Raw genomic sequence first — 25,692 nt, forward strand, 5'->3', positions numbered from 1 at the left:
ACTGATAGTTTTTGTATAATCACTCAATTTCAGTTGTAAGACTTTTTGCCTTTTGATTCTTGCCTTTTTGGGTGTTTCAATTAATAAATTTCTAACCTCTGGCATGAATTTCCTAATGTGTATGCCACAGTTCTAAGCAGGCTGAGATCTCTGTATACCCAACCCCAAACCTTGTTTAAAATTGTTTAAGGTGGGACAGTTACAGGGTCATATTAATACCTTTGACTCTTTGGGACCACATATTCCATCTAAATACAACACAAAAGGCTTAATTAATTCAAATGTTTTTAAAGAGTTTTAAGATCTTCATACGGAAGGCAAGTGCAGGTTTATTATTCTTCCAGGGGAGAAATTGCAAAAAAGTCCTAATAATTTTGTTATGTTTATTTACATTTGTAAATAGTCACCTACCCACAACTTGCTCTCCTGATGAAGACTTGCACTCTAGGTATGCTTTACAAAAACAGCTTATTCTGTTGTAATACAAACAAAATTAATGAGTGACAAATGAAACAGATGCTATAATCATTAGGCTTGTCAATGGATTTTATACTATATAAATTAATTTTCTTTTCTTGAATTTTTTTGTTCCTTCTAAAAAAGGTTTGCTTCTTTTTCATTGGTTGCAATAGATTGTATCCCTTCTCCTTTCTTAGTTTATAAGTTAAAATGGTTCTTAATACTATTTTTTTATGGACATAAAAACAGAAACCAATGGAGTACATTGTTAGGACCGGTTTGTCCATAACCAGTCCTAGATCTGTGTTTTTAATCCTCTGCAGAAACTATATTGTTCTGTGTAACTATCTTCTACTTCTGAATAAAATTATATGGGAAAAAACACAAGAGAGAGATGCATCTGCCTTAACTAATACAGATTTCAGTAGAATCCAGCTGTCCGCTCTCAGATTCCTGAGCTCAGGTGGACACTCCTCTGTGTCCAAGCTTCCCCTCAGCCTTCCTGTACTACTGTGTGATTCATTGATGCTTTCACTTATTAGAAAAATGGGGACAACGAGTATCACAAACATTAATTATCCCAACCTTTTTATGGACCAGAGAACTAGTATTGGACATTACAGAGGCCAAAATTAACTGTCAGCATTTGGTGAAGACAGTGAGGTGAATACAATGGTGAGATCCTCACCCCTGCCGTGACCCCTTTGTATTTGATAAAAGGGGCAGAGAGGTGTGGAGAGGCCATAAAAGCTTAGGACCGACTGACAGAGGATCCCTCCAATGCAGGCACAGCTGTAAGTCTGTCTTTCAAGAACCCCCTGCAAAACCTGATACACGAGGTATGTTGGAGGCGGGACCGTACCATGCAGAGCTGCAGAGACGCTGAGCGGTGCTGCCTCCCAAATGACAGCCCAGGGAGGTTGTGTTTGACCCCAGAGTCATCTGAGTTACAAGGGCTTTTCCAGGGCCTAGAGCAGCCAAGGATCGGAATGGAGCTAAGGTGCTGTATAGCTACATTAACCCACCAAGTTCTGTTCTTCACCTCTTAAAATAATCCAATGATTTTTACAAAAAGTGCCATGGAATCTTTAATGATTACAAAGGGTTAAAAGCTCATTTCTACATTTCATTGGAAAGTCAGCAGCAGAATGACTGTGCACCACTATGACACTCTCTACCTCAAAGTAGCACTCTGGAACCACCATATTCACCATGGTGATATGAGTATGATATGTTTTGTATAAAGTATATATTGTGAGCTACCATTCAAAAAGTCTTGATCTGTTGAATATCCTGTTGGATTGTATGTACTATCATTGTATGTGAAATTATGAAGCATTACTGTCTGTGTAACTGAAATACGTTGTGAGGTGGGAACACCCACAACCATCCTTTCAGTTACAAAGGAGTAGCCATCAATAGTCATACAGCATTAATGGCTCATCAAGAAAAGAATCCACTATCCTAGAGAATTTTCAGAGAGTAACTCACATCACAGTTTCCACGATATGCATCTGATGAAGTGAGCTGTAGCTCACGAAAGCTTATGCTCTAATAAATTGGTTAGTCTCTAAGGTGCCACAAGTACTCCTTTTCTTTTTGCGAATACAGACTAACACAGCTGTTACTCTGAAACCTCACATCACAGCAAAGATCTTTCCAGCAAGCTGAAAAGAAATGAGAGAGACAGTGACATAATCACTTGGCCACTCCTCCTGCCCCCTCCCTCGCAATGCAATACCCGGAGGACAAATTTTATGAACTGCAGAAGAGTGGTCCCAGGCTGGAAATGGAGTCCAGTCTGTGTATTGAGGATTTGTAATCTGCTTGTACCATCTGTCAGGGTGAGACACTGCTTGATTCAAATCCTGCTTAATTTGAGGAACCTGGACTATGCATCCGATGAAGTGAGCTGTAGCTCACGAAAGCTCATGCTCAAATAAATTGGTTAGTCTCTAAGGTGCCACGAGTACTCCTTTTCTTTTTGGACTATGAATTTATTTTTGTTTCTTAAGTAGCCAACTCTGATCTCTATGCCTACTAATAATCACTTAAAATCTATCTTTCTGTAGTTAATAAACCTGTTTTATATTTTACCTAAAATAGTGTGTTTTGGTTGAAGTGCTTGGGAAATCTCAGCTCAGTTTACAAAGGCTAGTGAGAGTCCATTGCACATTGAGAGAGTGGCGAACTACATAATTAACTTATACTGGCCAGGCTTCTGACCAGTGCAAGACAATACAGTTCTGGGGTGCAAAGCTGGGGGGAACTGCCTAGAGCCTCACTATTGACGGTTCATGAGTGGCTGGAAGATCATTCATGTAACACAGTTGGGTGTGTCCCTGCCTCTGGATGTCTGTGTAAGTGCAGTGCCTATCAGAGGTTTGTAACTTGACATCAACATCACAGTGTGAGAGGCAGCCCAGGCTGGTGGGTTTGAAGGGCTCAGCAGTCACATAGTTCAGGTTGTACTCCGGGGACCCAGTCACAGCCACAAACTGAGGCATTGATTCAGTAATGATTCAGAAGTGAGAGTGCCACTCAGTGAATCACCAGCACCACTTTCTGCAGTACTCAGTGAAAGATTCCATAACTAATATCTTACTATTATTGAGCATTTACTTCCCCCCAGTTATGGGTTTTCAGTTACATTACAGGAAAGATTCTTTCCCCTCCTCCCTCCTTCCCCCATACCTTTAGTACAAGTTTCAGATATGCGGGAAGACTGGGAGGGGAAGGGCCCTCTATCTCCCTCAGGGACACTAGAGCAACCCTCAGTGGGTATGTCTAAATTGGGAAAATAAGTGACATTTTAAAATGTGTTAACTAATACATGTTGATTAACACCAAATTTTAAACACCACTTATAACATGAGAGATGGTTTAATGCTTTTAAAAAGTGTGTTAGCTGGTCTTGGTCAACCCTAGGCTCCTCCTACTCTGCCTCACTGCCACCTTGGGTTGACCAGGACCATTTAACACCATTTTTTAGGGAGTAACATCCTGTCTATCCTAGGCACTAAGTGGTATTTAAAAACATGTTAGCTAGCAACTTTTAAAACACCACCTATTTTTCTGGTCTAAACAGAGCCATCGTAACCATCATCCTTCTGGCAAAATCACCTGCCTTCACTGTAATTCATCACTGCCCCTCTTTAATCAGTCAGAGGGGCTTCTGCTTCGCCATGCAAGATGTAGCACCACTCATCTTACTTTTGCTCTCCAACCTGCCACCCGGAAAAGCTGGAAAGTTTCATTATCATCATTATTTGTTTTGTGGCGTGCCTCCCATGGAGCCCCAACCATGGATGAGGGCCACACTATGCTAGGAACGCTACAAATACCAAATCATACTATTTTTCCAGTCCTTGCTATTTTTTTGGTGCTCTCTAGATTTGAAAAACCAACAAACAACTTAACTTACCTTGCTGTGGAGTTTTTGAGCATCATAACGGATTTGAGTGAACTCACGGAGACCAAAGGACCCACCAATAATCAGGAGCTGAAATATTAAACAAAGAAAAAGCACTTAGAGACAGCATAGTATAAAACACTCTGGACTACTACAAGAGAACATTGACTTTCACCCATTGCAAGTGTCATGAGGCCTCACATTCTTCCCAAGGCAGAAAAAAGACTCAAAGAGGTGCATCACCTGATAAGCAGGGGGCATCAGAGCTTTCATCCATAATAGCCTGTCTATGGATCTCACCAAGTTTCTAATTTATGCATAAAGGAGTGTAGGGGGAACTCATATTTTCTCAGTGCCTGTTCCCTCCCCATCTCTCACCTTTACAATCTTCATAAATAATTTTTTTCAAATGGCTCCTTGATTTGTCAGCAGTAGAGGACACTGCTACCGGATTTGTTCTCACTATTTTCATACCAACAACAGGGAAGTAACAATGCCCAGTTGGCTTATTCTCATGCCTGGGCATAAAAAGGACCCAATTAAGTTTCTGGAACAAACCAGCAAGATTGGAACAATGGGCCTATTGACCTTTATTATGTCACTGAAGAAATCAAACCCACTGCACCTGTATCTTCATTATTGTTCCATTTATTTTGTTGGAGTTCCCTCCACACCCCTGAAGCTTATGAAAAGGAAGAATAAAGGAAAAAATAGACAAGGCAGAGTCTCATGTCAGCATGAAGAAAATTATGAAATGATTTGTTCTTCTGACAGGCAGAGACACGTCACAAAGCATAAACATCTATTTTAACCTTTAGACAGCCCTGCCATGCTCAGACAAACCTAAAGATCAAGAACAGCATTAAGGGCTGGCTAAGTAATCCAGCTGCCACATGGAAGAACAGAGCTCTGACTCTTGCTCTGGCCTGACATGCTCCTTCTGCTGTTCTCTGGCAAGGCCTACTGGCTGACATACAGAAAGGGAGGGCAACAGGCTTCAAAGAGAGACATGTCTGAGGAAGGCAATGGGAGGGGGATGTTCTGAGGACCCCAGAAGAAAAACTGTGTGTGCCCTTCCTAACTAGCACATTACCCCTGACAGATTATTTCAATGATGCAGTATTTGTTCTGTTTTTTAAAAAAAACTGACTTTTCTTCACAGTTTATTCCTCCTGAAAGGTGCTGGCCAAATTGATTTTCCACTGGAAGAGGTCGGGCTGCCCCACAACAGAAACAGCAACAGGTAGAACCTCCCCTCAGAAGCCCAAAAGTGACAGATTGGTAGCACTGGAAACTGACGCCTTCTAGATAGCCATAGAAATGAGCACCCCTTGGCAAGTGGCAATGAGCTCTAGAAGGAGTTAAGTCTGCACATTCTCATTCTGTCTTGATCTTTTGGATAAAGCTGTGAATGTACATGACAATTAGAGCCACATGTAGCAGTGGCTTTTGTGATATGGACACCTACCTGATAGGAACTGGACCCAGAACTACAACTCATTTCAAAAAGCGAATCAAAAAACCATCAAGTGGTAGCAAATAACTTTCAGTAGCTAACAACCTGAACCATTATGAACCAAACTGGGGGCCAGATTTCTGATTCCACCATTCAAGGAAGTGATGATGTTGTCGTCACAGATGCTGGATCAACAAAACACACATACTGCAGAAAGCAGGGATTTGTATGGGAAAAGCTTCTGCTCACTAACAAATATTTTGGTAATAAGATAGGAGAAGGAAAAAAACAAAAAAACCCAACATGCTGATTAAAAGTGGCTTTAAGATTTCCCTAAATATGGCACTGGTGATTAACAAGAAGAATCAATGTATTTGATGACCTGAGTCCGATTGCATGAAGCACTGAGCATCTCACAGGATGAGGAAATAACTAAACAAACTGGTTTGAGTCACAGCATTTATTCTCATTAAAAGAAGAATCTCCTTTGAAACCAGTCCTCTTTCATGGGTAATGACTACTGTGTTAATTAACAGCCCAATGATTTACCTCACATTCTTAAAGCTCCAATGAACAGACCACAAGAGTGGTTTCAAGAAGTTTATTGCTATCACACACAATAGTTTACCAGCTGGAACCATACAGTATGAAGAATGCAGGGCCGAAGCAGCTGCACTAGAAAAGTATCTGGTACCCAGTTGTCAATCCAGTCAGAAAGCAATAATTAGTCTTGTTAGGTCCATTAAGCATTAGTTTGTCCAGTAACGAACACTCATAAAATTATACTATATAACGCATGTTCACTTTGTGTCTTATTCACATTAAGAAAAGGACTTACAGTTAGCCTGTTCCTCATAAGCCAAGCCCTACTAAATTGAGAATGGTCAATATACTGTGGTTTGTAAAGCCACTCTTTAACCAAAAGGAAATGACAATGCACACTCTTACTTTGCTGCATCAAAACATTGTATATAATAAGATTTAATAATCACCCTTTGTGTGTGCCATAAGCATGGAAAAACGCTCAAGATTTAATGAAACAATAGTCATACCACATGTGTATGTTCGGTCTTGTCTTGTTCTGTATTGATTTTGACCGGTTACTTGTTTGGCAGAGACCATTTACTATATACTACCCAGCATACTTTCAGCTATATACAGTACATGATAAACAAAAATGCTACATACACACAGATATACAAAAGGGGGCTGGTGATTAGATTATCTATTTTTCTTAAAATTCAGTATCTGAACTGTACTACCTAATTTAGATTATAACACCAAGATGCTGTCTTCCTCCACATATTGTACAGCACTGAGCACTACAGTATTAAATAAATAAAATAATAAAATAATAGGCCTAACTTGAGGTTCGAAGCAAAATAGATTGGTGGTTTCAGACTTATACACATTACTTGTTTGTTCAGACCACAAAACAACCACCAGCCAGTAGTCTCTGCAGTGGAGAGAGAGGCCATGACTCAGCTGGTGTGACTAAATTACTCTGTTGCTTAGAATACAGTTCCAAACCTTTACCTGCCCTAATTTTACTGACACCACCGTTATATTATGAAATCTAAGGAATGTTTAAATTCTGTGTGAAGAGCAAAAAGTAAAACAGTTTGGACAGTGAAACCAGACTGCTTGGTTCTGTTTTCTGATTTCCAAATCAGAAATAGCACCTTCCCTAACAGGGACCATTGGGTGTGCAATAATATAAATATTTCCTACCACCACTAATAATAGAGGTTAATAATTCTTACCAGTGTTACAATTATGTATATAATGCCAAGCACCTGAAGGAGGAGCAGTAATTAAGTACATACTGAAAATTAAAACCAGGGTGGATTTGATTTAAATCACTAGTATTTAAATCATGATTTAAATCACTAGTCAGGAAGATTCGATTTAATCATGGATTTCTACATAAAAAAGTGCATTCTTGTTGGTTGTTATAACCTTAATACATATTCTTCACAACTCAGAGATAGATGTAGGTTTCATTTTTAGAAGGTACACACTATACATTTTTAAACAGATTTATTTTGAAAATTTTTCAGATTAGTTTTACAGCTATATCAGAAAATGAATGGATTGACTGGTTATTTCATTTACCTTTGGTAAATGAAGCAGATATTTATGAAGTCATTGGGAGGTGAACTATCTCCAATTCAACAGGTTAATCATTAATATTTGGAGGATTTTCTTGCCATGCTGTATTAGGAGGAGAACGTGACCAGACGGACATTTAAATTGTTTTATTTAACTAAAACGTTATTTATTCTGGATTTTTTCTTCAACAGCAAACATAATATTTTAACAAAACAAGCATATGAATTTTTGAATTTAAACATTCAAGTTTTTTAAAATCAGGTTTGTTCTTCTTAAAATGGTTTTAAACTAAAATAGTTAAATGAAATATTTTTTTCAAAAATTTCAAAATTTTTCAAAAATTAAATAGACTATGTCAGCTAGGTCAACATGAAAAACTTAAAATACTGACTTCTGCAGCAAACTCAGTCATCTTCACCTTCATTTTCCTGTTTGTTCATAATCTGGAAAAGAAAAATAAGCTTTCCTGCTTCTTCAGGTCCCAAACAGTTTCTCAGTTTGGAATGAATTAGTCCAAAGGAAGAAAATATTCTTTCTACACTGGCAGAAGGAGCTACTGCTGTTAAAAGTGAGATTATCACTTCAATAGTCTCTGAATCCAAGTGCTTGCGTGACTTCCACCAGTTCACTGGTGTGACTTTCTTTAAATCATCATTAGCAAACATATATTTCTTGAATGGTTCACCCTTAGCTCTGAAGTTTATTACAGTTGGCATCATGGAGGGATGATTGCTGGATGTCCATGTCATACCAACTCCTCTTCTTCAGCAGTTAAGGTTTGACGCTGGTACTGAGCACTGAGAATATTTGCAAGAAAATGAGCTGGAGACAGTGCTTGTCCCATTCGTGTTCTTAATGCTTGTAATTTAACTCTGTCATTGAATGTTTCTCTTTTTAAGATTTCACTCAGTTCCTTCCAAACTTCAACAGCGTCGGCAATAAAACTGCTATTTCCCTGCATTTTGTTCAAGGCTACAGAAAGAGGCTTCAGGGTACTTAGCATGTGTTCAACATTTCTCTTAAGCCCACTGTTGAGAACTTTGGCTTTGAGAGTGTCATCTATTTTTTCATGATTTTGTTCACAAACTCATCAGATTAAGCCGGTTCTTGATATAGTGCTCAAAACAGTCCACTACTGAGTTCCATCACACATCTTGTGGGAGAGTTAGCTTGGTTCCCCCACTTTTTTCAGAGCAGCTGCTGCAAAGTGGTTGTTACGGAAGTATTTTGCAATTTCAACAACATTAGCCTTTATTTCTGGAACACTGAAGTCTTTGGCTAGGAGGTGCATCAAATGAGCACAGCAACCGTATGTTATTAACTTGGAACTCCCTTCTAAATAATTTCTTCTCATCTTGGATACATCCGCAGCATTGTCTGTGACCATTTGAATTTATTTTCCACAGTTTGTTATAGCTTTTACTGCTACTTCTTGTAAGTATTCTGCTGTGTGTGCATTTCCTGATGTATCAATTGTTTCTCTAAGGAAGACATTCCCTTCTTCTGTTGTCACACAAGCACATACAATGGGATCATTGTGGACACTGCTCCACCCATCAAGACTCAGGTTAACAATTTCACCCGCTAGACCTTTTGCGCACTGCTCAATTTCTCTTTCATACACTTTATCCAGCAATTTGCCTGCGACATCTGCTCTGTTGGGTGAACTGTATCCTGGTCTTAAATGACTGAACCATGTTAATGAAGTGTGGGTTCTCAATCACACAGAAAGGAGAGAGTTTGTTGCACAAAGAAACCGGGCAATTTTTTCATCTTTTTTTACCTCTTTTTGTAATCTGCTGGCTTTTATCACAAACTTATCTATGGTTGTTTCTGGATGATGGAGTTTTTTTTCCTTTTTGCTCCAAGTGATATACTGTGGCTATGTGACATATATGATGTGACCGAAACACTATCATTGGCAGATAACTCTGAAACTATAGAAAATGATGGTGATCTTGAAGGTGGATAGTCTTCAAATCCTGTATGTTGAGGATGGATTCTCCTAAACAAAGTAAGTCAATGCAGTTATTTAATTATTGTCATCATACTGCTCATTTAGTATTACTCACTGCATTCACTGACACTCAGCACTACTTTAAAGGTGAAATTGTAAAAGGAAGATCTGCCTAATTTAGCTATTTATTTTTTATCACAACTGCATCTAAAATAATAGTACTCTAGAGTAACAACTATATTTTTTTGTTCAAACATGAGAATTCAAGAATAGTCCAGAAGGAAGACAGCTAGTCCTTAAGAAAGAAGTATGAAATTAAAAAAGTTTACCAACCTGAAGATCCTGCACGTTCAGACATGTTCTTTTCATCATCTTCAACGCAGCTTCCTCCTGAGAAGGAACACTTCTCATGATGTTGTTTCATACGGGCAACCAGGCCTTGCATTTCTTTGTTGCACTGCTTGCATTCTGCAAGCATGCCTGTCTTCCCTAACCTAACCCTAACCCACAGGTAACCCTAACCTAACCCTAACCTTAAGACTTCTGGAATATGCTGCTCAAAGTTTCACTTTTGTTTCTACTGCCTGTCCCTTCCTTCTCACATTTATCTCCAGACTTCTTCTCCTTCTCCACATCTATTTCACCCCCAACAATCTTCTATTCATTCAACTTTTTGAAACTTTGCACTTTTAGAGAGAGGTAAGGGATTGACTCTGTGTACACAAATTTGCAGAGGGACAATAGGGGTGAGGTCTGTTATTTCTCACCTCTATATATTATTTATTTTAAAACATTTTTGCTGTTAACAAGCATGTTATCTCTGGACACACAAATCCAGAGTCTGAGAACTGCAAAACTAAGCATCTCTGATGGTATTGTATAGACTGAGCCCCATTGGGTAGATAGAAAGATTAACCTAAAGAATCTATACAGAAGCCCCTGGAACCCCATAAGATTGGGCCCCCAATCCATGAACTATTGGAACGCATTTACAAAACTTTTCTTAAACATTACATGAATATATTGTCTCAGACTATAGAATTAGAATTTATAATCCCTATTCCATGATGAGATATCTTAATATCATCTTGAAATGCTTTTTGAGGAAAAAACCATTTGATCAAAAAAACAGTTTTGATTTTTTTTTTTAAATCCATTGATTTTTATCCACCCTGAATAAAACAAACTTTTACTCAGCCCAATTCTAGTAACCTGTAAATTACTGCCTCGCATTTAATCAGATGACCCAGCATACCCTATGCTGTGGACAGCCCAGCTGGAGAACAGAATCAATTTGGAAAAGCTCAGATAAACTTGTATTATTTTTAATGGGAGAAAGCAATTAATATTTTACACTTTATAGACTGTGCAAGAGAAGAAGTAAAAAAGGTTCTGAATTCATTACATGCTGAAATGTCCCTCTAACTAGTTATTTTGAAGCATTCAGCATACGGATTTAATGGTGATTTTTATTTATTTTAACATTTAAAAGGTCAGCTTTAAAAATAAAAAGTAATATTTATCATTTATACAGTACTTTGCATACTAGTAGCACTGCTACCATAAATACCCTCTTAAACGTTCCAAACTGGATTATTCCTGTATGTATCGATGATTACATATAAAATAACTCATCATTTTAACATAATCATGCATGAACAGAAGACTAACATGTTGCAAAGTAGAATAAAAGATAGAATGTGACATAAAAGTACCATGTCACACAAATTCAGCAACCTCAATAAAAGTGTTTTATGCAAAAAAACTTGACATTAAGTTCTCCTTAGGTTTCGTGGGGTTTTTTTTTAAATCTACCCATTCACTCCTCCGTTGAGAACTGTGTTATGCAAACAGTTATGGATGGCATCGGGCTGATTATTAAGGCTGTATTTCAGATGGAGGATGCTAGTGCTTGTCACCAATTAAAATTGAGCTATTCACTGATGGCCTGTGATGGCGTGAGAACTCCCTGACTTACTGCACTTCCCTGAGTTATCCTGAACAATCTAAAGCAGCCACCTTTAGTCTCTTAGGTTAGCAAAATAACAAGAGGCAATTTGTCTGGCGTCGCCTAGCAATTTGCTATATTATAGAATCCCCATTGTTAAAGAAACTCATTCTTGTTGCAGCACCGATTGTGAAAGCCAACTTACAAAATTACATTCCCTTTGTCATAAATCCCTAAATTAATCACATCACAATATTCAATGCTGGCAACTCAGATCATGCACTGGTGAAAAGAAAGAAGGAAAATGTTATGAAATATATTACTGGAGCGATAATATGATAATTTTCAAGCCTCTTCCCTAAGACAGCTGCTGCCAAAGCCTCCAGCTATGCATTGTGCAACTGCAAACTGGAAGTCATATGAAATATTTTCTTTTTGGTTTGCAGTGATCAGAGTTAAAAGGTTTTGGGGGTTTTCTTTTTTAAAAACTGTTGTGTGCGCGCAGTTCAGTGCTGGAGAGAGGTGCCGGCTGGACAGCCCTGGAGAATGAAGCCCTTTATTTATCCACTAAACAGGTGCAGCTTGGGCAGCAGCACTGCAAGCTTCCATCCCACCAAAACAGCTATCTGGTTTAACTCGGAACTGGAGGGACACACCTCTAGGGCAAGGCGATAGTTTAGTCTCCATGGACATTTCAAATCATTGGTCCCTATGTTGTGACTGCTAATAATTAACAATTAGTGCCGGCTGTAGTGGTGGTTTTGTACCATGAAAGTTGTCTAAATGGGAAATTTACTGAGACTCCCAACTCCAGCCTCCAGATGGTAACATTTAGTCACTATAGATTAAAACATGCCACACCATTAACGCAGGCAAGTAGCAGTAGTAAAGGAAATACAAGATATATATGAGGTGACCCAGTCAAACTTTGTGTGCAAAATCCAAGTGTGAAGAGAAATGGGACAGAGAAGTGGATTGGGAGTGAGACTCTCCTCACACAAGAGAAGGAGAGAGGCAGCACGTAAAGCGGTTGTACTGCAATAGGTCAGGAGTGATGTGTAACTTGTTTGTACCTGTGTATAGGAATGCACCCGAGTGGATGTCTTTGTCTGGCATAAGTGGCAGTGGAGAATCCCACCACTGACTGAGCTGGTCCATTGTCAGGGAGCACATATATACTAGCAGAACTGTAGACATCTGATCCGGGGAGCTAGAGACTGTGTTTCATTTGGCAATAAACCTGGCCTGGCATCTTCGTACCTTATTGGAGTCTGTGGTCCTCGGGGTTTCTCTTGGGTTCTGCTGTGCCAGCTATCCGCGCAGAGACGGGTCAGCACACAGAGGGAACACACGCACACACACAGCTGACTTATCATTGAACAGAGCAGAGCATCATACTGGTGACGCCTGACAACATTTAAGATGCGAATGGCTGGAAGCCACATTGTAAAGCTCTGTTTTGTCACACTCTTTAGACAGCCCGGTATTTTTTTTGGCAAAAAAAAAAAAAAATCTCATTTATTAAAATGTCCGTTTCTTAATGCATGGGAGAATGCAGAAAAGGCATTTAGTAGAAACCAATCTCAGAACACAGAAAGGAACATATGGGTTGCTGTTTCCTGCGTGAGCATTAGCAAAAATGGGCTTTTTCAACCAGACTGTTGTCATTTTGCATTATACACAGTGCTTGGACTGGTCAGGTGACAAGGGAATTTCACTCAGCAGCTGCAGCTGTTTGGAGAACAAATATGCTGTGGTGGTCAAGCCCAGCTTACTGTTACAAACAACACTACCCCTTTCTTAAAAAAAGGTAATCCTAGTAGCATTAGTAGCTACTGCCACCCATGGATCATAGGTGCAAATCCAGCTAAGATTTACTGTGACCAAGGCTCTTTCCATCTGATCACTTGTTGGTGGTCTCTGAGCATGAAAAGACGTTGGTATAACTTCAGTTACCTTTAGACTAATAGCTACATTAAAAACACAAAGAAGCCACCATCATTGTTGCAATTAACTGTCCCCCAGTTGTTAGTATTAGGACAGGGATAAAAACTTAATGAGCCATGGAAACAGAACTAACCTCCTGCCCCTCTCTGTGGTTCCACCTGATGAGGACTCAGACATATTGCAGGGCAGAACAGAGGAAATTGGCGGGGGGGGGGGGGGGGGGGGAGAGATACAACATGAGCAGTGGCATGCTGGTCTATCTTTTCTGAAGATAAACAGAGGACTTCAGTCTACATGACTGTCAGTCTACACATTCTACCATCACTAAATTCACACATACACAATCTATTCAAAATGAAGTTGGGGTTTTATTCACAGAATCAAAGAACATTGCTTTTTTTGGGGAAGGCATTCATTTGGAAACTCTCACACATATGCCCTAGACCTAAATCAACCCACTGAAGGACTAAGGAAAGACACTGTAGGTCAGCTAATTCCAGCAGCCGTACTAGTTTACCAGACTAAGACCAAAGCCGTACCAGCCACAGCAGACCATTCAGGTGCGCACATACGAGCTTCCAGCATACCACAGGCTGTTTCAAAGGATGATCTCACATGGAGCAGTGCCATACTCCAGAAAGGATGCAGCTGAATAAGAGTTTATAAGCGGTGGTGCAGCAGGGACCCAATACACAAACTCATCTCATCATTCGATTAGAGGAGCAGTGCTTGAAATAATAGCCACAGACACATACCAGTGACAGCATAAGAATCAGTGGTTGGGAGAAATTGTTTTAAGAAGACTAAAATAGCAATGTATTTGAGCATAAGCTTTCGTGAGCTACAGCTCACTTCATCGGACGCATACTGTGAAAAATACAGAAGATGTTTTTATACACACAGACCATGAAAAAATGGGTGTTTATCACTACAAAAGGTTTTCTCTCCCCCCACCCCACTCTCCTGCTGCTAATAGCTTATCTGAAGTGATCACTCTCCTTACAATGTGTATGATAATCAAGGTGGGCCATTTCCAGCACAAGTCCAGGGTTTAACAAGAACGTCTGAGGAACGGGACGGGGGGGACGGGGACTGTTTTCGAAGTTTTTTTGTTGAAGGATAGTCACTTTGAGATCAGAAATCGAGTGACCAGAGAGATTGAAGTGTTCTCCAACTGGTTTATGAATGTTATAATTCTTGACATCTGATTTGTGTCCATTTATTCTTTTAAAAAGGTCTACCCACTATGACTCAAGTTCTGAGCCTCAGGTTCCTGTTTTTCCTCTTACAATATCTGATGGAAGAGCAAGAAGAATCATAAGAAGCTCAACATTTATATTCCTTACACAGCTTTAGGTGCTTAGAAAGTCATTGGCTGTAGCAGACAAATGAAGAACCCTTAACTTGACTCTTGAGCGTAGGGGGAGGTGATTTGCAACATTAATTTTAAAACATGTTATTTATTTGTAATTTTTAAGTCTGAGTATGTATTTTCTTAATAATTTGGAAAAACAATCTGTATTTGTCTGAAGGAAAAGCATTTCCAGTCACCTTTAAATGTGTTATTGCACTGGAGAAGTAATCTTACATGCTCAGTGTCTCAGAAGAGTGTATGGTGCCAACTCCATTGGCAGTGGTGCCAAAGAACCTTGCTGGCACAGTATCATCTGAAAGTGTCACAGGAGGAATGGGACACTGACAGACATCCCTATTCAGGCAGACAGAGTTGTCTGTGGAATAAGAAACAACACTGAAAGCTAGGACCCTTCCTCTAACGGAGAGCCAAGTGTCATACAGGACTGCATGATAACCTGCAGGTGGTAATGAAAGAGTTACTCCCCCTGTACCTTTCTGCAAAAGGAAAGGGAGAGATAATGGATACAGCAGGAAATAAAAATAAGTACACCACATGTGGGTACAACCTCCTTCCTCACAATAGCAAGTTATATCTGCAAGGTCAGCAGAGTTCATTCCAACAGATGTTACCATCTTAGTGCTTCAGGACTCTACACCCTCTGGCATTCAAGCTGTTAAAAGCGGTTTCATGCCAGGTTACACCACTTTCCTAGGCACATGTTGCCTTATGCCAGGCACTGGTATCACCGCATGTCAAGTTTGTAGAATTAAAGAAAATGAGATTCACTGATTTATCTTGGGGGGTGGGAGAAGAGATCTGTCCCTGTTCATTCCATTGATTTGTTAATTTGCACTCTACAGTCCAGCTGGTGTTGGAAAGAAAACACCCTTTCCTGCTAGGAAAATGTGACTGAGGCCTCTGATGAACATGTTACTCTCAGAGGCTGATCATTTGAGGCTTTAAAGATCACCTAAAGAAGAAAACCTGACTCAAAGCAGATCAAAATTATAAATTCACCCTGAAAATGGGTAAATATACAAACGTCTTTATTCAAAATTATATTATATAAATAAAACCAACTGTCTCTAACACTCAGATCTGCAGAAAGAGTGGCAGATAAACTTCAAGTTGTAAAATGAAAGACAAATGAGGTGCATTTCAAGATAGTTTTAATGTATTTTTAAGTGAATTTAGTGCTGATGAAAGGCCTGACAGTCCTCATGACTGAAGACCTCTTTTTATCAACAGAGCAAGTATAGCACAGGAAGCAACACTCCAAGTTTTCCTTACAGTAGGCCAATGCTATGTACCAACAACTTCTGAAGAAATTAAAGCATCTATTCTTTTTGGTTGCAAAGACAGTTCACAGCTGGTATCTTCCTGACTATGCACACAGATCCAGTGCCGCTGCTGCTCCTAGCTTCCCAAACAGTATAAGTGTGAAGATAATAAGGTTCTGTTCAGCTTCACTGATGCCATTTAGAACTCCTTGAGCAGCTGTGAAACTAACAAGGACCATATCTTCACCACTCTCTTCCTGCTTTGGAAAGCCATGGAAAACAAGAGAGAGGTGCGCTGGAGTATCTACACGGGGAGAAAAACTTAAAGGGGTGAAGGCTAGGAAAGAGATATAGTAGGAGACCCCCACTCCCCAACCAACAAAAAGGCATCCCCAGGGATAAGAGCCATGATTATTAGTGTTAAATGTATTGCCTTTTATTTGAAATTTCCCCTTGTTGTTGCATTAAGGAAAAGGGGGTAATTAGAAGCCCCCGATTTACCTTCTTTACATCATTGTTTACATACTGTATCTCTATCAGGTCACCTCTTTGTCTCCACTGTAGAAAGGATTAAATTGTATACTTTAGTATCTCCTCAGGCAGAAGCCCTGCTGTGGGGCTAAGAATTGCTGTTGCCTTTCTCTGATCCTCTTCCATTTCTACTTTATCTTAGCTTTTTTGAGATGTGCTGACCAAAACTGAACAAAGTTTTCAGGGTGAGGGCATACCATCCAGGGCTTTGGAGTGGAGCCCTCAGAGCAGCTCCAGAGCAGGGGAGCTACAGGTTTTTGCCTGGAGCTGGAGCACAGCTCCCAAGCCCTGAAACCATCAATCTATATAATGGCAAAATATCAGGATTATTTTCCATCCTATTCTTCACTCACCTAGAATCCTACTTTCAAAGTCTCCGACTCAAGGAATATTTCCAACAAGCCACTGAACAGCACACTAACACACAGGAAGCTTCCTACCAACACTACAAAAAGAAGGATTCTGCGTGGACTCCTCCTGAAGAGCGAAACAACAGACTGGACTTCTACATAAAGTGCTTCCATTGACGTGCACGAGTTGAAATTGTGGAAAAGCAGCAACACTTGCCCCATAACCTCAGCCATGCAGAACACAATGCCATCCACAGCCTCAGAAACAACTCTGACATTATAATAAAAAAGGCTGACAAAGGAGATGCTGTAGTCATCATGAATAGGTCGGAATATGAACAAGAGGCTCTGAGACAAGTCTCGGACACCACATTCTACAGGCCATTACCCTCTGACTCCACTAAGGATTACCAAAAGAAACTACACCATCCGCTCAAGAAACTCCCTGAAGAAGTACAGAAACAAATCTACATTGACAGACCCCCTAGAGCTCTGAGCAGGGGTATTCTACCTGCTACCCAAAATCCATAAACCTGGGAACCCTGGACACCCCATCATCTCAGGCACTGACACCGTGACAGCACGATTATCTGGCTATGTAGACTCCCTTCTCAGGCCCTATGCTACCAGCACTCCCAGCTATCTTCGAGACACCACTGACTTCCTGAGGAAATTACAATCCTTTGATGATCTTCCAGGAAACACCATACTGGCCGCTATGGATGTAGAAGCCCTCTACACCAACATTCCACACAAAGATGTACTACAAGCCGTCAGGAACAGTATCCCCGATAATGTCATGGCAAACCTGGTGGCTGAACTTTGTGACTTTGTCCTCACCCACAACTATTTCAGATTTGGAGACAATTTATACCTTCAAGTCAGTGGGACTGCTATGGCTACCCGCATAGCCCCGCAATATGCCAACATTTTTAGGGCTGACTTAGAACAATGCTTCCTCAGCTCTCGTCCCCTTACATGGCTACTGTACTTGCGCTACACTGATGACATCTTCATCATCTGGACCCATGGGAAGGAGGCCCTTGAGGAATTCCACCAAGATTTCAACGATTTCCAACCTACCATCAACATCAGTGTGGACCAGTCCACACAAAAGATCCACTTCCTAGACACTACAGCACCAAACACCATCCTGTACCGGAAACCTACTGACCGCTATACTTACCTACATGCCTCCAGCTTTCATCCAGACCACATCACACGATCCATTGTCTACAGCCAAGCTCTAAGATACAACCGCATTTGCTCCAATCCCTCAGACAGAGAAAAACACCTACAGAATCTCTATCAAGCGTTCTTACAACTGCAACACCCACCTGGTGAAGTGAAGAAACAGACTGACAGAGCCAGAAGGGTACCCAGAAGTCACCTACTACAGGACAGGCCCAACAAAGAAAGTAACAGAACGCCACTAGCTGTCACCTACAGCCCCCAACTAAAACCGCTCCAGCACATCAACAAGGATCTACAACCTATCCTGAAGGACAATCCCTCACTCTCACAGACCTTGGGGGACAGGCCAGTCCTCGCTTACAGACAGCCCCCCAACCTGAAGCAGATACCAGCAACTACACACCACACAACAAAAACACCAACCCAGGAACCAAACCCTGCAACAAACCCCGGTGCCAACTCTGTCCACATATTTATTCAAGGGACACCATCACAGGACCTAACCACATCAGCCACACCATCAGGGGCTCGTTTACCTGCACATCTACCAATGTGATATATGCCATCATGTGACAACAATGCCCCTCTGCCATGTACATTGGCCAAACCAGACAGTCTCTATGCAAAAGAATAAATGGATACAAATCTGACATGAGGAATCATAACATTCAACAACCAGTAGGAGAACACTTCAATCTCCCTGGTCACTCAATAACAGACCTAGAAGTGGTAATTCTTCAACAACAAAACTTCAAAAACAGACTCCAACGTGAAACTGCAGAACTGGAATTAATTTGCAAACTGGACACCATCAGATTAGGCCTGAATAAAGACTGGGAGTGGTTGGGTCATTGCAAAACCTAAACCTAATTTCCCCAATACTAATTTCCCCCTACTGTTAGTCACACCTTCTGGTCAACTGTCTGAAATGGGCCACTCTTATTACCACTTCAAAAGTTATTTTTCCTCCCCTGGTATCCTGTTGTCAATTGAATTGTCTCCATTAGACTGACCTCACACCTGGTAAGGCAACTCACATCTTTTCATGTATTTATACCTGCTCCTGTATTTTCCACTCCATGCATCTGACGAAGTGGGTTCTAGCCCACGAAAGCTTATGCCCAAATAAACTGGTTAGTCTCTAAGGTGCCACAAGGACGCCTCGTTGTTCTTGCAAAGAATGTCTATGTAGATGCTTCTAGGTGGTTCCTTTCAGCCACAATGAATTTGTCTCTACATTGATTTCTGTACTCCTCCCCGGCGAGGGGATTAGCACTAAAATCGACCTCGCTGGGTACAAATTTGGGGTGGACGCAATTCAATGGTATTGGCCTCCGGGAGCTATCCAAGAGTGCTCCATTATGACTGCTCTGGACAGCACTCAACTCAGATGCACTGGCCAGGTAGACAGGAAAAGCCCCGGGAACTTTTGAATTTCATTTCCTGTTTGGCCAGCGTGGCGAGCTGATCAGCACAGGTCACCATGGAGTCCCAGAATGGCAAAAGAGCTCCAGCATGGACCAAACGGGAGATACTGGACCTGATCGCTGCATGGGGAGAAGAATGCGTGCAGGCACAACTCCATTCCAAAAGACGAAATGCAATATATTTGCCAAAATCTCCAAGGATATGATGGACAGAGGCTACAACAGGGACACTCAGCAGTGCGGCATGAAAGTTAAGGAGCTGAGGCAAGCCTACCAAAAAACAAAGGATGCAAATGGTTGCTCTGGGTCAGAGCCCCATATATGCCGCTTCTATGATGAGCTGCATGCAATTCTAAGGAGCGTCCCTACCATTACCCCACCACTAATGGTAGTGTCCCATTACCTCCGTGGACACTTGCAAGAGGGGAGTCTCACGCAACAGGGATGAGGATTTTGTGGACAAGGATGAGGAGGAGGAGGAGGAGGAGGAGGAGGTTGAGGATAGCGCACAGCAGGCAAGCGGAGAATCCCTTCTCCCCAGCAGCCAGGAACTGTTCATCACCCTGGAGCCAATACTCTCCCAACCCTCCCAAGGCGGGCTCCTGGACCATGAAGCCAGAGAAGGCACCTCTGGTGAGTGTACCTTTGTAAATATAATACAGGGTTTAAAAGCAAACGAATTTAATGATTAATTTGCCCTGAAGACTTGAGATACATTTGCGGCCAGTACAGCTACTGGAAAAGTCTGTTAACATGTCTGGGGATGGAGTGGAAATCCTCCAGGGACATCTCCATGAAGCTCTCCTGGAGGTACTCTAAAAGCCTTCACAGAAGGTTTCTGGGGAGGTCAGCTTTATTTCGTCCTCCATGGTAGGACACTTACCACACCAAGCCAGTAGCAAGTAGTCTGGAATCACTGCAGAACAAAGCATTGCAGCGAATGGGCCCGGGCTTTGGTGGCATTCAAGCAACATCCGTTCTTTATCTCTTTGTGTTAGCGTCAGGAGAGTGACATCATTCACGGTCACCTGGTTCAAATACGGGAAATTTGTTTAAGGGGACATTCAGAGGTGCCCGTTCCTGCTGGGCTGTTTGCCTTTGGCTGAAAAGAAATCATCCCCACTGTTAGTCACCCGGTGGTGGGAGGCCTGTTCATGCTGAGCTGTTCACGTTTGGCTGACAGAGATCTACCCCGATACTAGCCACGTGGTTGGGGGGGTGAAGCGATCATCCCAGAAAATTGGGTGGGGTGGGGATTGGGTTGTGCTGCACATTCACCCTAAAACCGCAGCCCCTCCTTTTAAATGGCCAACCCAACAGGCTTTGCTTGGTATGGAAAAGGAGGGCACTGCCGTTTGAAACCGTTCCCACATTATGGATGTTGAAGAAGCCAAAACCCTTTGCCTTACCATGCCTGCCTGCAAGCCAAATTCTGTTGCCCAGCCGAGCGTGTATGATGTCTCACACCAAACCGGCAGGCACTCAATATAAGAGGCAAAATGTAACCTTGTACCAAAAGCACACGTGCTATGTAACGTGAATAGTCTTCCCTTTGTTCTCTAAAACTTATCTTTTTAAATGCTACTCTCCCTTTTTTCCCCTCCCGCACCTGCAAATGTTTCTATGCTCCCCCTATCATCTCCATCCCAAAGGCTAGCGTGGATTGGAAGGCAAAAAAAAAACCAAAACCCCACACTCACAATGAAATTTACTCAGAGATCATGCAGTCCTCCTGCACTGAAAGAGCTCAGCAGAATGTGTGGAGGCAAACAATGGCAGAGACCAGAAAAGCGTTAAATGAACGCGATGAGAGGAGGGAGGAACATGATGAGAGGAGGGAGGATGCAATGCTGAGTCTAATGGGGGAGCAAAGCGATATGCTCAGGAATCTGGTGGAGCTGCAGAAAAGGCAAAAGGAGCATAGACCTCCACTGCAGCCCCTGTATAACCTCCTGCCCTCCCCCCCAAGTTCCATATCCTCCTCACCCAGATACCCAAGAAGGCTACGGGCACGCAGCCACTCCACCCCAGAGGACCGCCCAAGCAACAGAAGGCTGGCATTCAATAAGTTTTGAACTGTAGTGTGGCCTTGTCCTTCCCTCCTCCCCTCATCCACTACCCCACCCAGTGCTTCCCTCCTCACCCACCCCTCCCGGGCTACCTTGCGAGTTTTCCCCCTATTTGTGTGATGAATTAATAAAGAATGCATGATTTTGAAACAATAACGACTTTATTGCCTCTGAAAGCAATGATCGAAGGGTGGAGGTAGGTTGGCTTACAGGGAAGTAGAGTCAACCAAGGGGGCAGGTTTTCGTCAAGGAGAAAAACAGAACTGTTATACCATAGCCTGGCCAGTCATAAAACTGGCTTTCAAAGCTTCTCTGATGCGCAGGGCGCCCAGCTGTGCTCTTCTAATCGCCCTGGTGTCTGGCTGTGCGTAATCGGCTGCCAGGCGATTTGCCTCAACCTCCCACCCTGCCATAAACGTCTCCCCCTTACTCTCTCAGATATTGTGAAGCATACAGCAAGAAGCAATAACAATGGGAATATTGGTTTCACTGCGGGCTAACCTAGTCAGTAAACTGCACCAGTGAGCTTTTAAATGACCAAATACACATTCTACCACCATTCTGCACTTGCTCAGCCTATAGTTGAACTGCTCCTTACTACTGTCCAGGCTGCCTGTGTATGGCTTCATGAGCCATGGCATTAAGGGGTAGGCTGGGTTCCCAAGGATAACTATAGGCATTTCAACATCCCCAAAGGTAATTTTCTGGTGTGGGAAGTAAGTTCCTTCCTGCAGCTTTTGAAACAGACCAGAGTTCCTGAAGATGCAAGCATCATGCACCTTTCCCGGCCATCCCACGTTGATGTTGGTGAAACGTCCCTTGTGATCCACCAGTGCTTGCAACACCACTAAAAGTACCCCTTGTGGTTTATGTACTGGCTGCCAGGGTGCTCCGGTCCCAAGATAGGGATATGGGTTCCGTCTATGGCCCCACCACAGTTAGGTAACCCCATTGCAGAAAGCCATCCACTATGACCTGCATGTTTCCCAGAGTCACTACCCTTGATAGCAGCAGCTCAGTGATTGTGTATCACTTGCATCACAGCAGCCCCCACAGTAGATTTACCCACTCCAAACTGACTGATTCCCGTCTAACCAATAGCTGTCTGATGATGCAAGCTTCCAAAGGACTATCACCACTCGCTTCTCAACTGTGAGGGCTGCTCTCATCTTGGTATTCTCGTGGTTTAGGGCAGGGGAAAGCAAGTAAAAGTTCCATGAAAGTGCCCTTACAAATGCGAAAGTTTTGCAGCCACAGGGAATCATCCCAGACCTGCAACACTAAGCGGTCCCACCAGTCTGTGCTAGTTTCCCAAGCCCAGAATTGGCGTTCCAAGACATGAACCTGCCCCATTACCACCATGATGTCCAAATTGTCAGGGCCCCTGCTTTGAGAAAAGTCTGTGTCCATGTCCCCATCACTATCGTGACCGCATACTGCGGGATAGCGCGCGAGGTGTTTGCAATGCTCACAACAGCAGCAGTGAGCTGAGCTAGACACGGTTTTGTGGACCCACTCTGCTGACTTAATGTGCTTAGTGTGGACAAACACAATGATGTCTAAAAATCAACTTCTATAAGATCGACTTAATTTCGTAGAGTAGACATAGCCTCTGAGGGGTGGTAACTAGGTCTTTCATAAACCTAGCAGCGTCTATATTGGGGGGTGGGCTGGCCTATGTGCCTAACAGCCCTGAGCGATGCAGCTAGGTCAACCTATTTCTTGTAGGTGTAGGTAAGGTTGTAAATGAACGAACGAACACCAGCAACACCATCTTCTAAACGCCTGATTTAAACAAACCAAGTATCCCACAGCGCAGTCTTTGAAGAGCGCGCTCTGACAGGCTTTTACAAAAAAGTCGGGGTTTGCCCACGCCGGTTAACGTCTCCCCGTGTCCGCTGGCCGAGCAGGAGCATGCCACGACCCAGCCCGCTCTCAGCAGCGGGAGCCGGCAGCTGCCGCGCGGCCCGGGGAAGCAGGGCCCCGCCAGCAGCGACCCGGCTCCGCACCGAGCACTGGCAAGCGGACAAGGGGACCCCGCGCTCCCCGCCACCGGTCTGCTCGCAGTAGGGCTCGGCGTGAAACGCCCTCGGGCGGAGGTGAGGTGCCCGAAGACCGCGCCCCCTGAGCCGGGCACCAGTCGGGAGCGAGGCCCCGAGCGCGGCAACGTCGCCCTCAGCCAGGCTCCCCCACCCCCGAGACCGGAGCGGCGGGGCCGGGAACCGAACCCGTAACGCCCCCACCCAGACGCGGCCTGGGCCGGGGGGGCGGCTCCTCAGAACCGGCGGGCGGAACCTCCCAGCAGTGGGGTCGCGGGCAGCCTCGCGCACAGCGCGTCCCCGCGCCTGCGCCCCCCGGCTCGCCTCAGCACGCAGTGCCGGCCGGCCCGGGACAGCGCCACGGGCCCCACCCCCCGCTACTCACCATCATGGGGACCCCGTACCGCAACGTCTTATTCTTCGCGAGGGGTCGCAGCCTCTCCAAACCCCGCCGCAGGCCCCGCGCCGCCGCCTCCTGCATCAGGCCCCGCCTCCACCAGCACTTCTGGAGACGCGGTCCTCTCCAAAACCAGCACCCCGCAGACACCGCGCCCTGAGCACCTTGGTTCCGCCCCGCTACAGGGAGGGGCCACGCACAGCGCAGGCGCAGCCACAGCATGACCTGCATCCGGCCCTCGGCACCCGTTGCGGAGCAGCCCTGCTCGGAGAGGAGGCGGCGTGGGGGGCGGTGTAACATTAAACTGCTTCCGGTCTAATTTGCGGCAGGTAGCAGGCTCTGCAGGGAGGTTCCCCCTGTTGCAGTGAGCAACTTCGGCCGGCCCCGCCGCTCTCCAGGGGTGGGCGGAGGTGGCAGGTGAAAGGGGGGATTGTGGAGCATGAACTTTAATGTGTCCATGTAGACAAGCCCTTATTCAGAAAAGGGGAGGGAGTAAGGGTAATTGAAGCGGGGGGAAGACTATTAATTCCTTTCATTTAAAATGCTCAAGTTGGTTCGCCCTGTCACCTACACGACTTGGAGGCCTCAGCCCTAGGGAGGCGCATACCTCTGATAGCAAAGGAGCAGTATTACCCCAGTATCAGAGTTGTCATGACATGAACAGTAATAGTGCACGTAACACCTGAGTCACCGTTATAGTCTATGACCTCACTGCTAACAAGGTGTGTTTTTAACTGTGGGGTAGCTAGCACCCATTAGCTATTCCATTAAAAACAATGGGGAGACAAGGCACTTTAGTTTCACCACAGGGTAAACTAGGTGAGGTCAACATTATGCCCCTGCCCAACCAATGCAAAGGAGTAACAGAATAATTCATGTAAAAATGTCTTTGATTTTGGCAAAAAGTAAATGTCAGCATGAAGAACATCACTGAAATGTATCAGAACAAAACAGGCAGCAAACATAAAAGATTATAAAATTAAATCTGCAATTAGAAATTTAAACAATTCAGTAGAAAAATGGACATGTATGTATGCAGCAAATGAAATAACAGAAGAATAGCATGTGTTTCAGTGTCTGCAGGATTTCTTACAGAAATAAGAATTTTTAATACATTTTAAATTAAAAAGTGTGTGTGTGTGTGTGTGTGTGGGAGGGGAACCATATGTTACTGGAAGTCCAAAATGGCACTGCATGTTATAGTGGGATTCTCAAAACCATCTAGGTCCTTTTGTCCATCAGAGAGAATTTGGGAACCAAGTTCTACACACAAGTGATGATATGAAAAAGCATTAGGGTATAGCATAGAGAAGCAAAATAACAGTGACAAAGGCGATCCCCATTGGCGGATCAAAAGAAACTGAAGAAGTTTTGACATCAACTCAGGAAATCAGTCAGCCTTGGTATGCATATGAGCCTGAAGAATAAACTTGTGTCATAAAATGAAAAAAAAATAGAATGTAAAAATGTAAATTACAAAAGCTTTCCACGTGTACCGCTTTCCCCCATCCACGAGATGGGTGCATAGCTGGTTGGAAAACTATTCCCAGAGAGTAGTTATCAGTGGTTCACAGTCAAGTTGAAAGGGCATAACAAGGGGGTCCCACAGGGATCGGTTCTGGGTCCAGTTCTATTCAATATTGTCAATGATTTAGATAATGGAATCAAGAGTACATTTACAAAATTTGCAGATAATACCAACCTAGGAGGGGTTGTAAGAGCTTTGGAGGATAGGATTAAAATTCAAAATGATGTGG

General features: G+C 43.1%; 1 protein-coding gene and 1 long non-coding RNA gene across 3 annotated transcripts in view; both read right to left on the bottom strand.

The window, feature by feature from the left end:
* Positions 1-24,205, bottom strand: part of COX16 (cytochrome c oxidase assembly factor COX16) — a 53,548-nt gene extending 29,343 nt beyond the window's left edge. Inside the window, exons 1-3 of one of the 2 annotated variants that reach the window (XM_073348497.1) lie at positions 23,924-24,205; positions 3,884-3,961; positions 3,154-3,246 (exon numbers count right to left, since the gene is read on the bottom strand). In XM_073348497.1, coding sequence (XP_073204598.1) covers positions 3,154-3,246; positions 3,884-3,961; positions 23,924-24,166 — 414 coding nt within the window. In that variant the 5' untranslated portion in view covers positions 24,167-24,205. The remainder of the gene's footprint in view (positions 1-3,153; positions 3,247-3,883; positions 3,962-23,923) is intronic. The other variant, XM_073348498.1, reaches the window with a different exon arrangement.
* On the bottom strand, positions 4,972-13,493 carry LOC140912982 (uncharacterized). The gene is made up of 2 exons (XR_012159432.1): positions 9,730-13,493; positions 4,972-9,444 (listed from the first exon to the last, which is right to left on the bottom strand). It is a non-coding gene; the product is annotated as an uncharacterized lncRNA (long non-coding RNA).
* Positions 24,206-25,692: the final 1,487 nt, after the last annotated feature.

The sequence above is a fragment of the Lepidochelys kempii genome, chromosome 6, assembly GCF_965140265.1.
Source record: "Lepidochelys kempii isolate rLepKem1 chromosome 6, rLepKem1.hap2, whole genome shotgun sequence".
NCBI classification, from domain to species: domain Eukaryota; kingdom Metazoa; phylum Chordata; order Testudines; family Cheloniidae; genus Lepidochelys; species Lepidochelys kempii.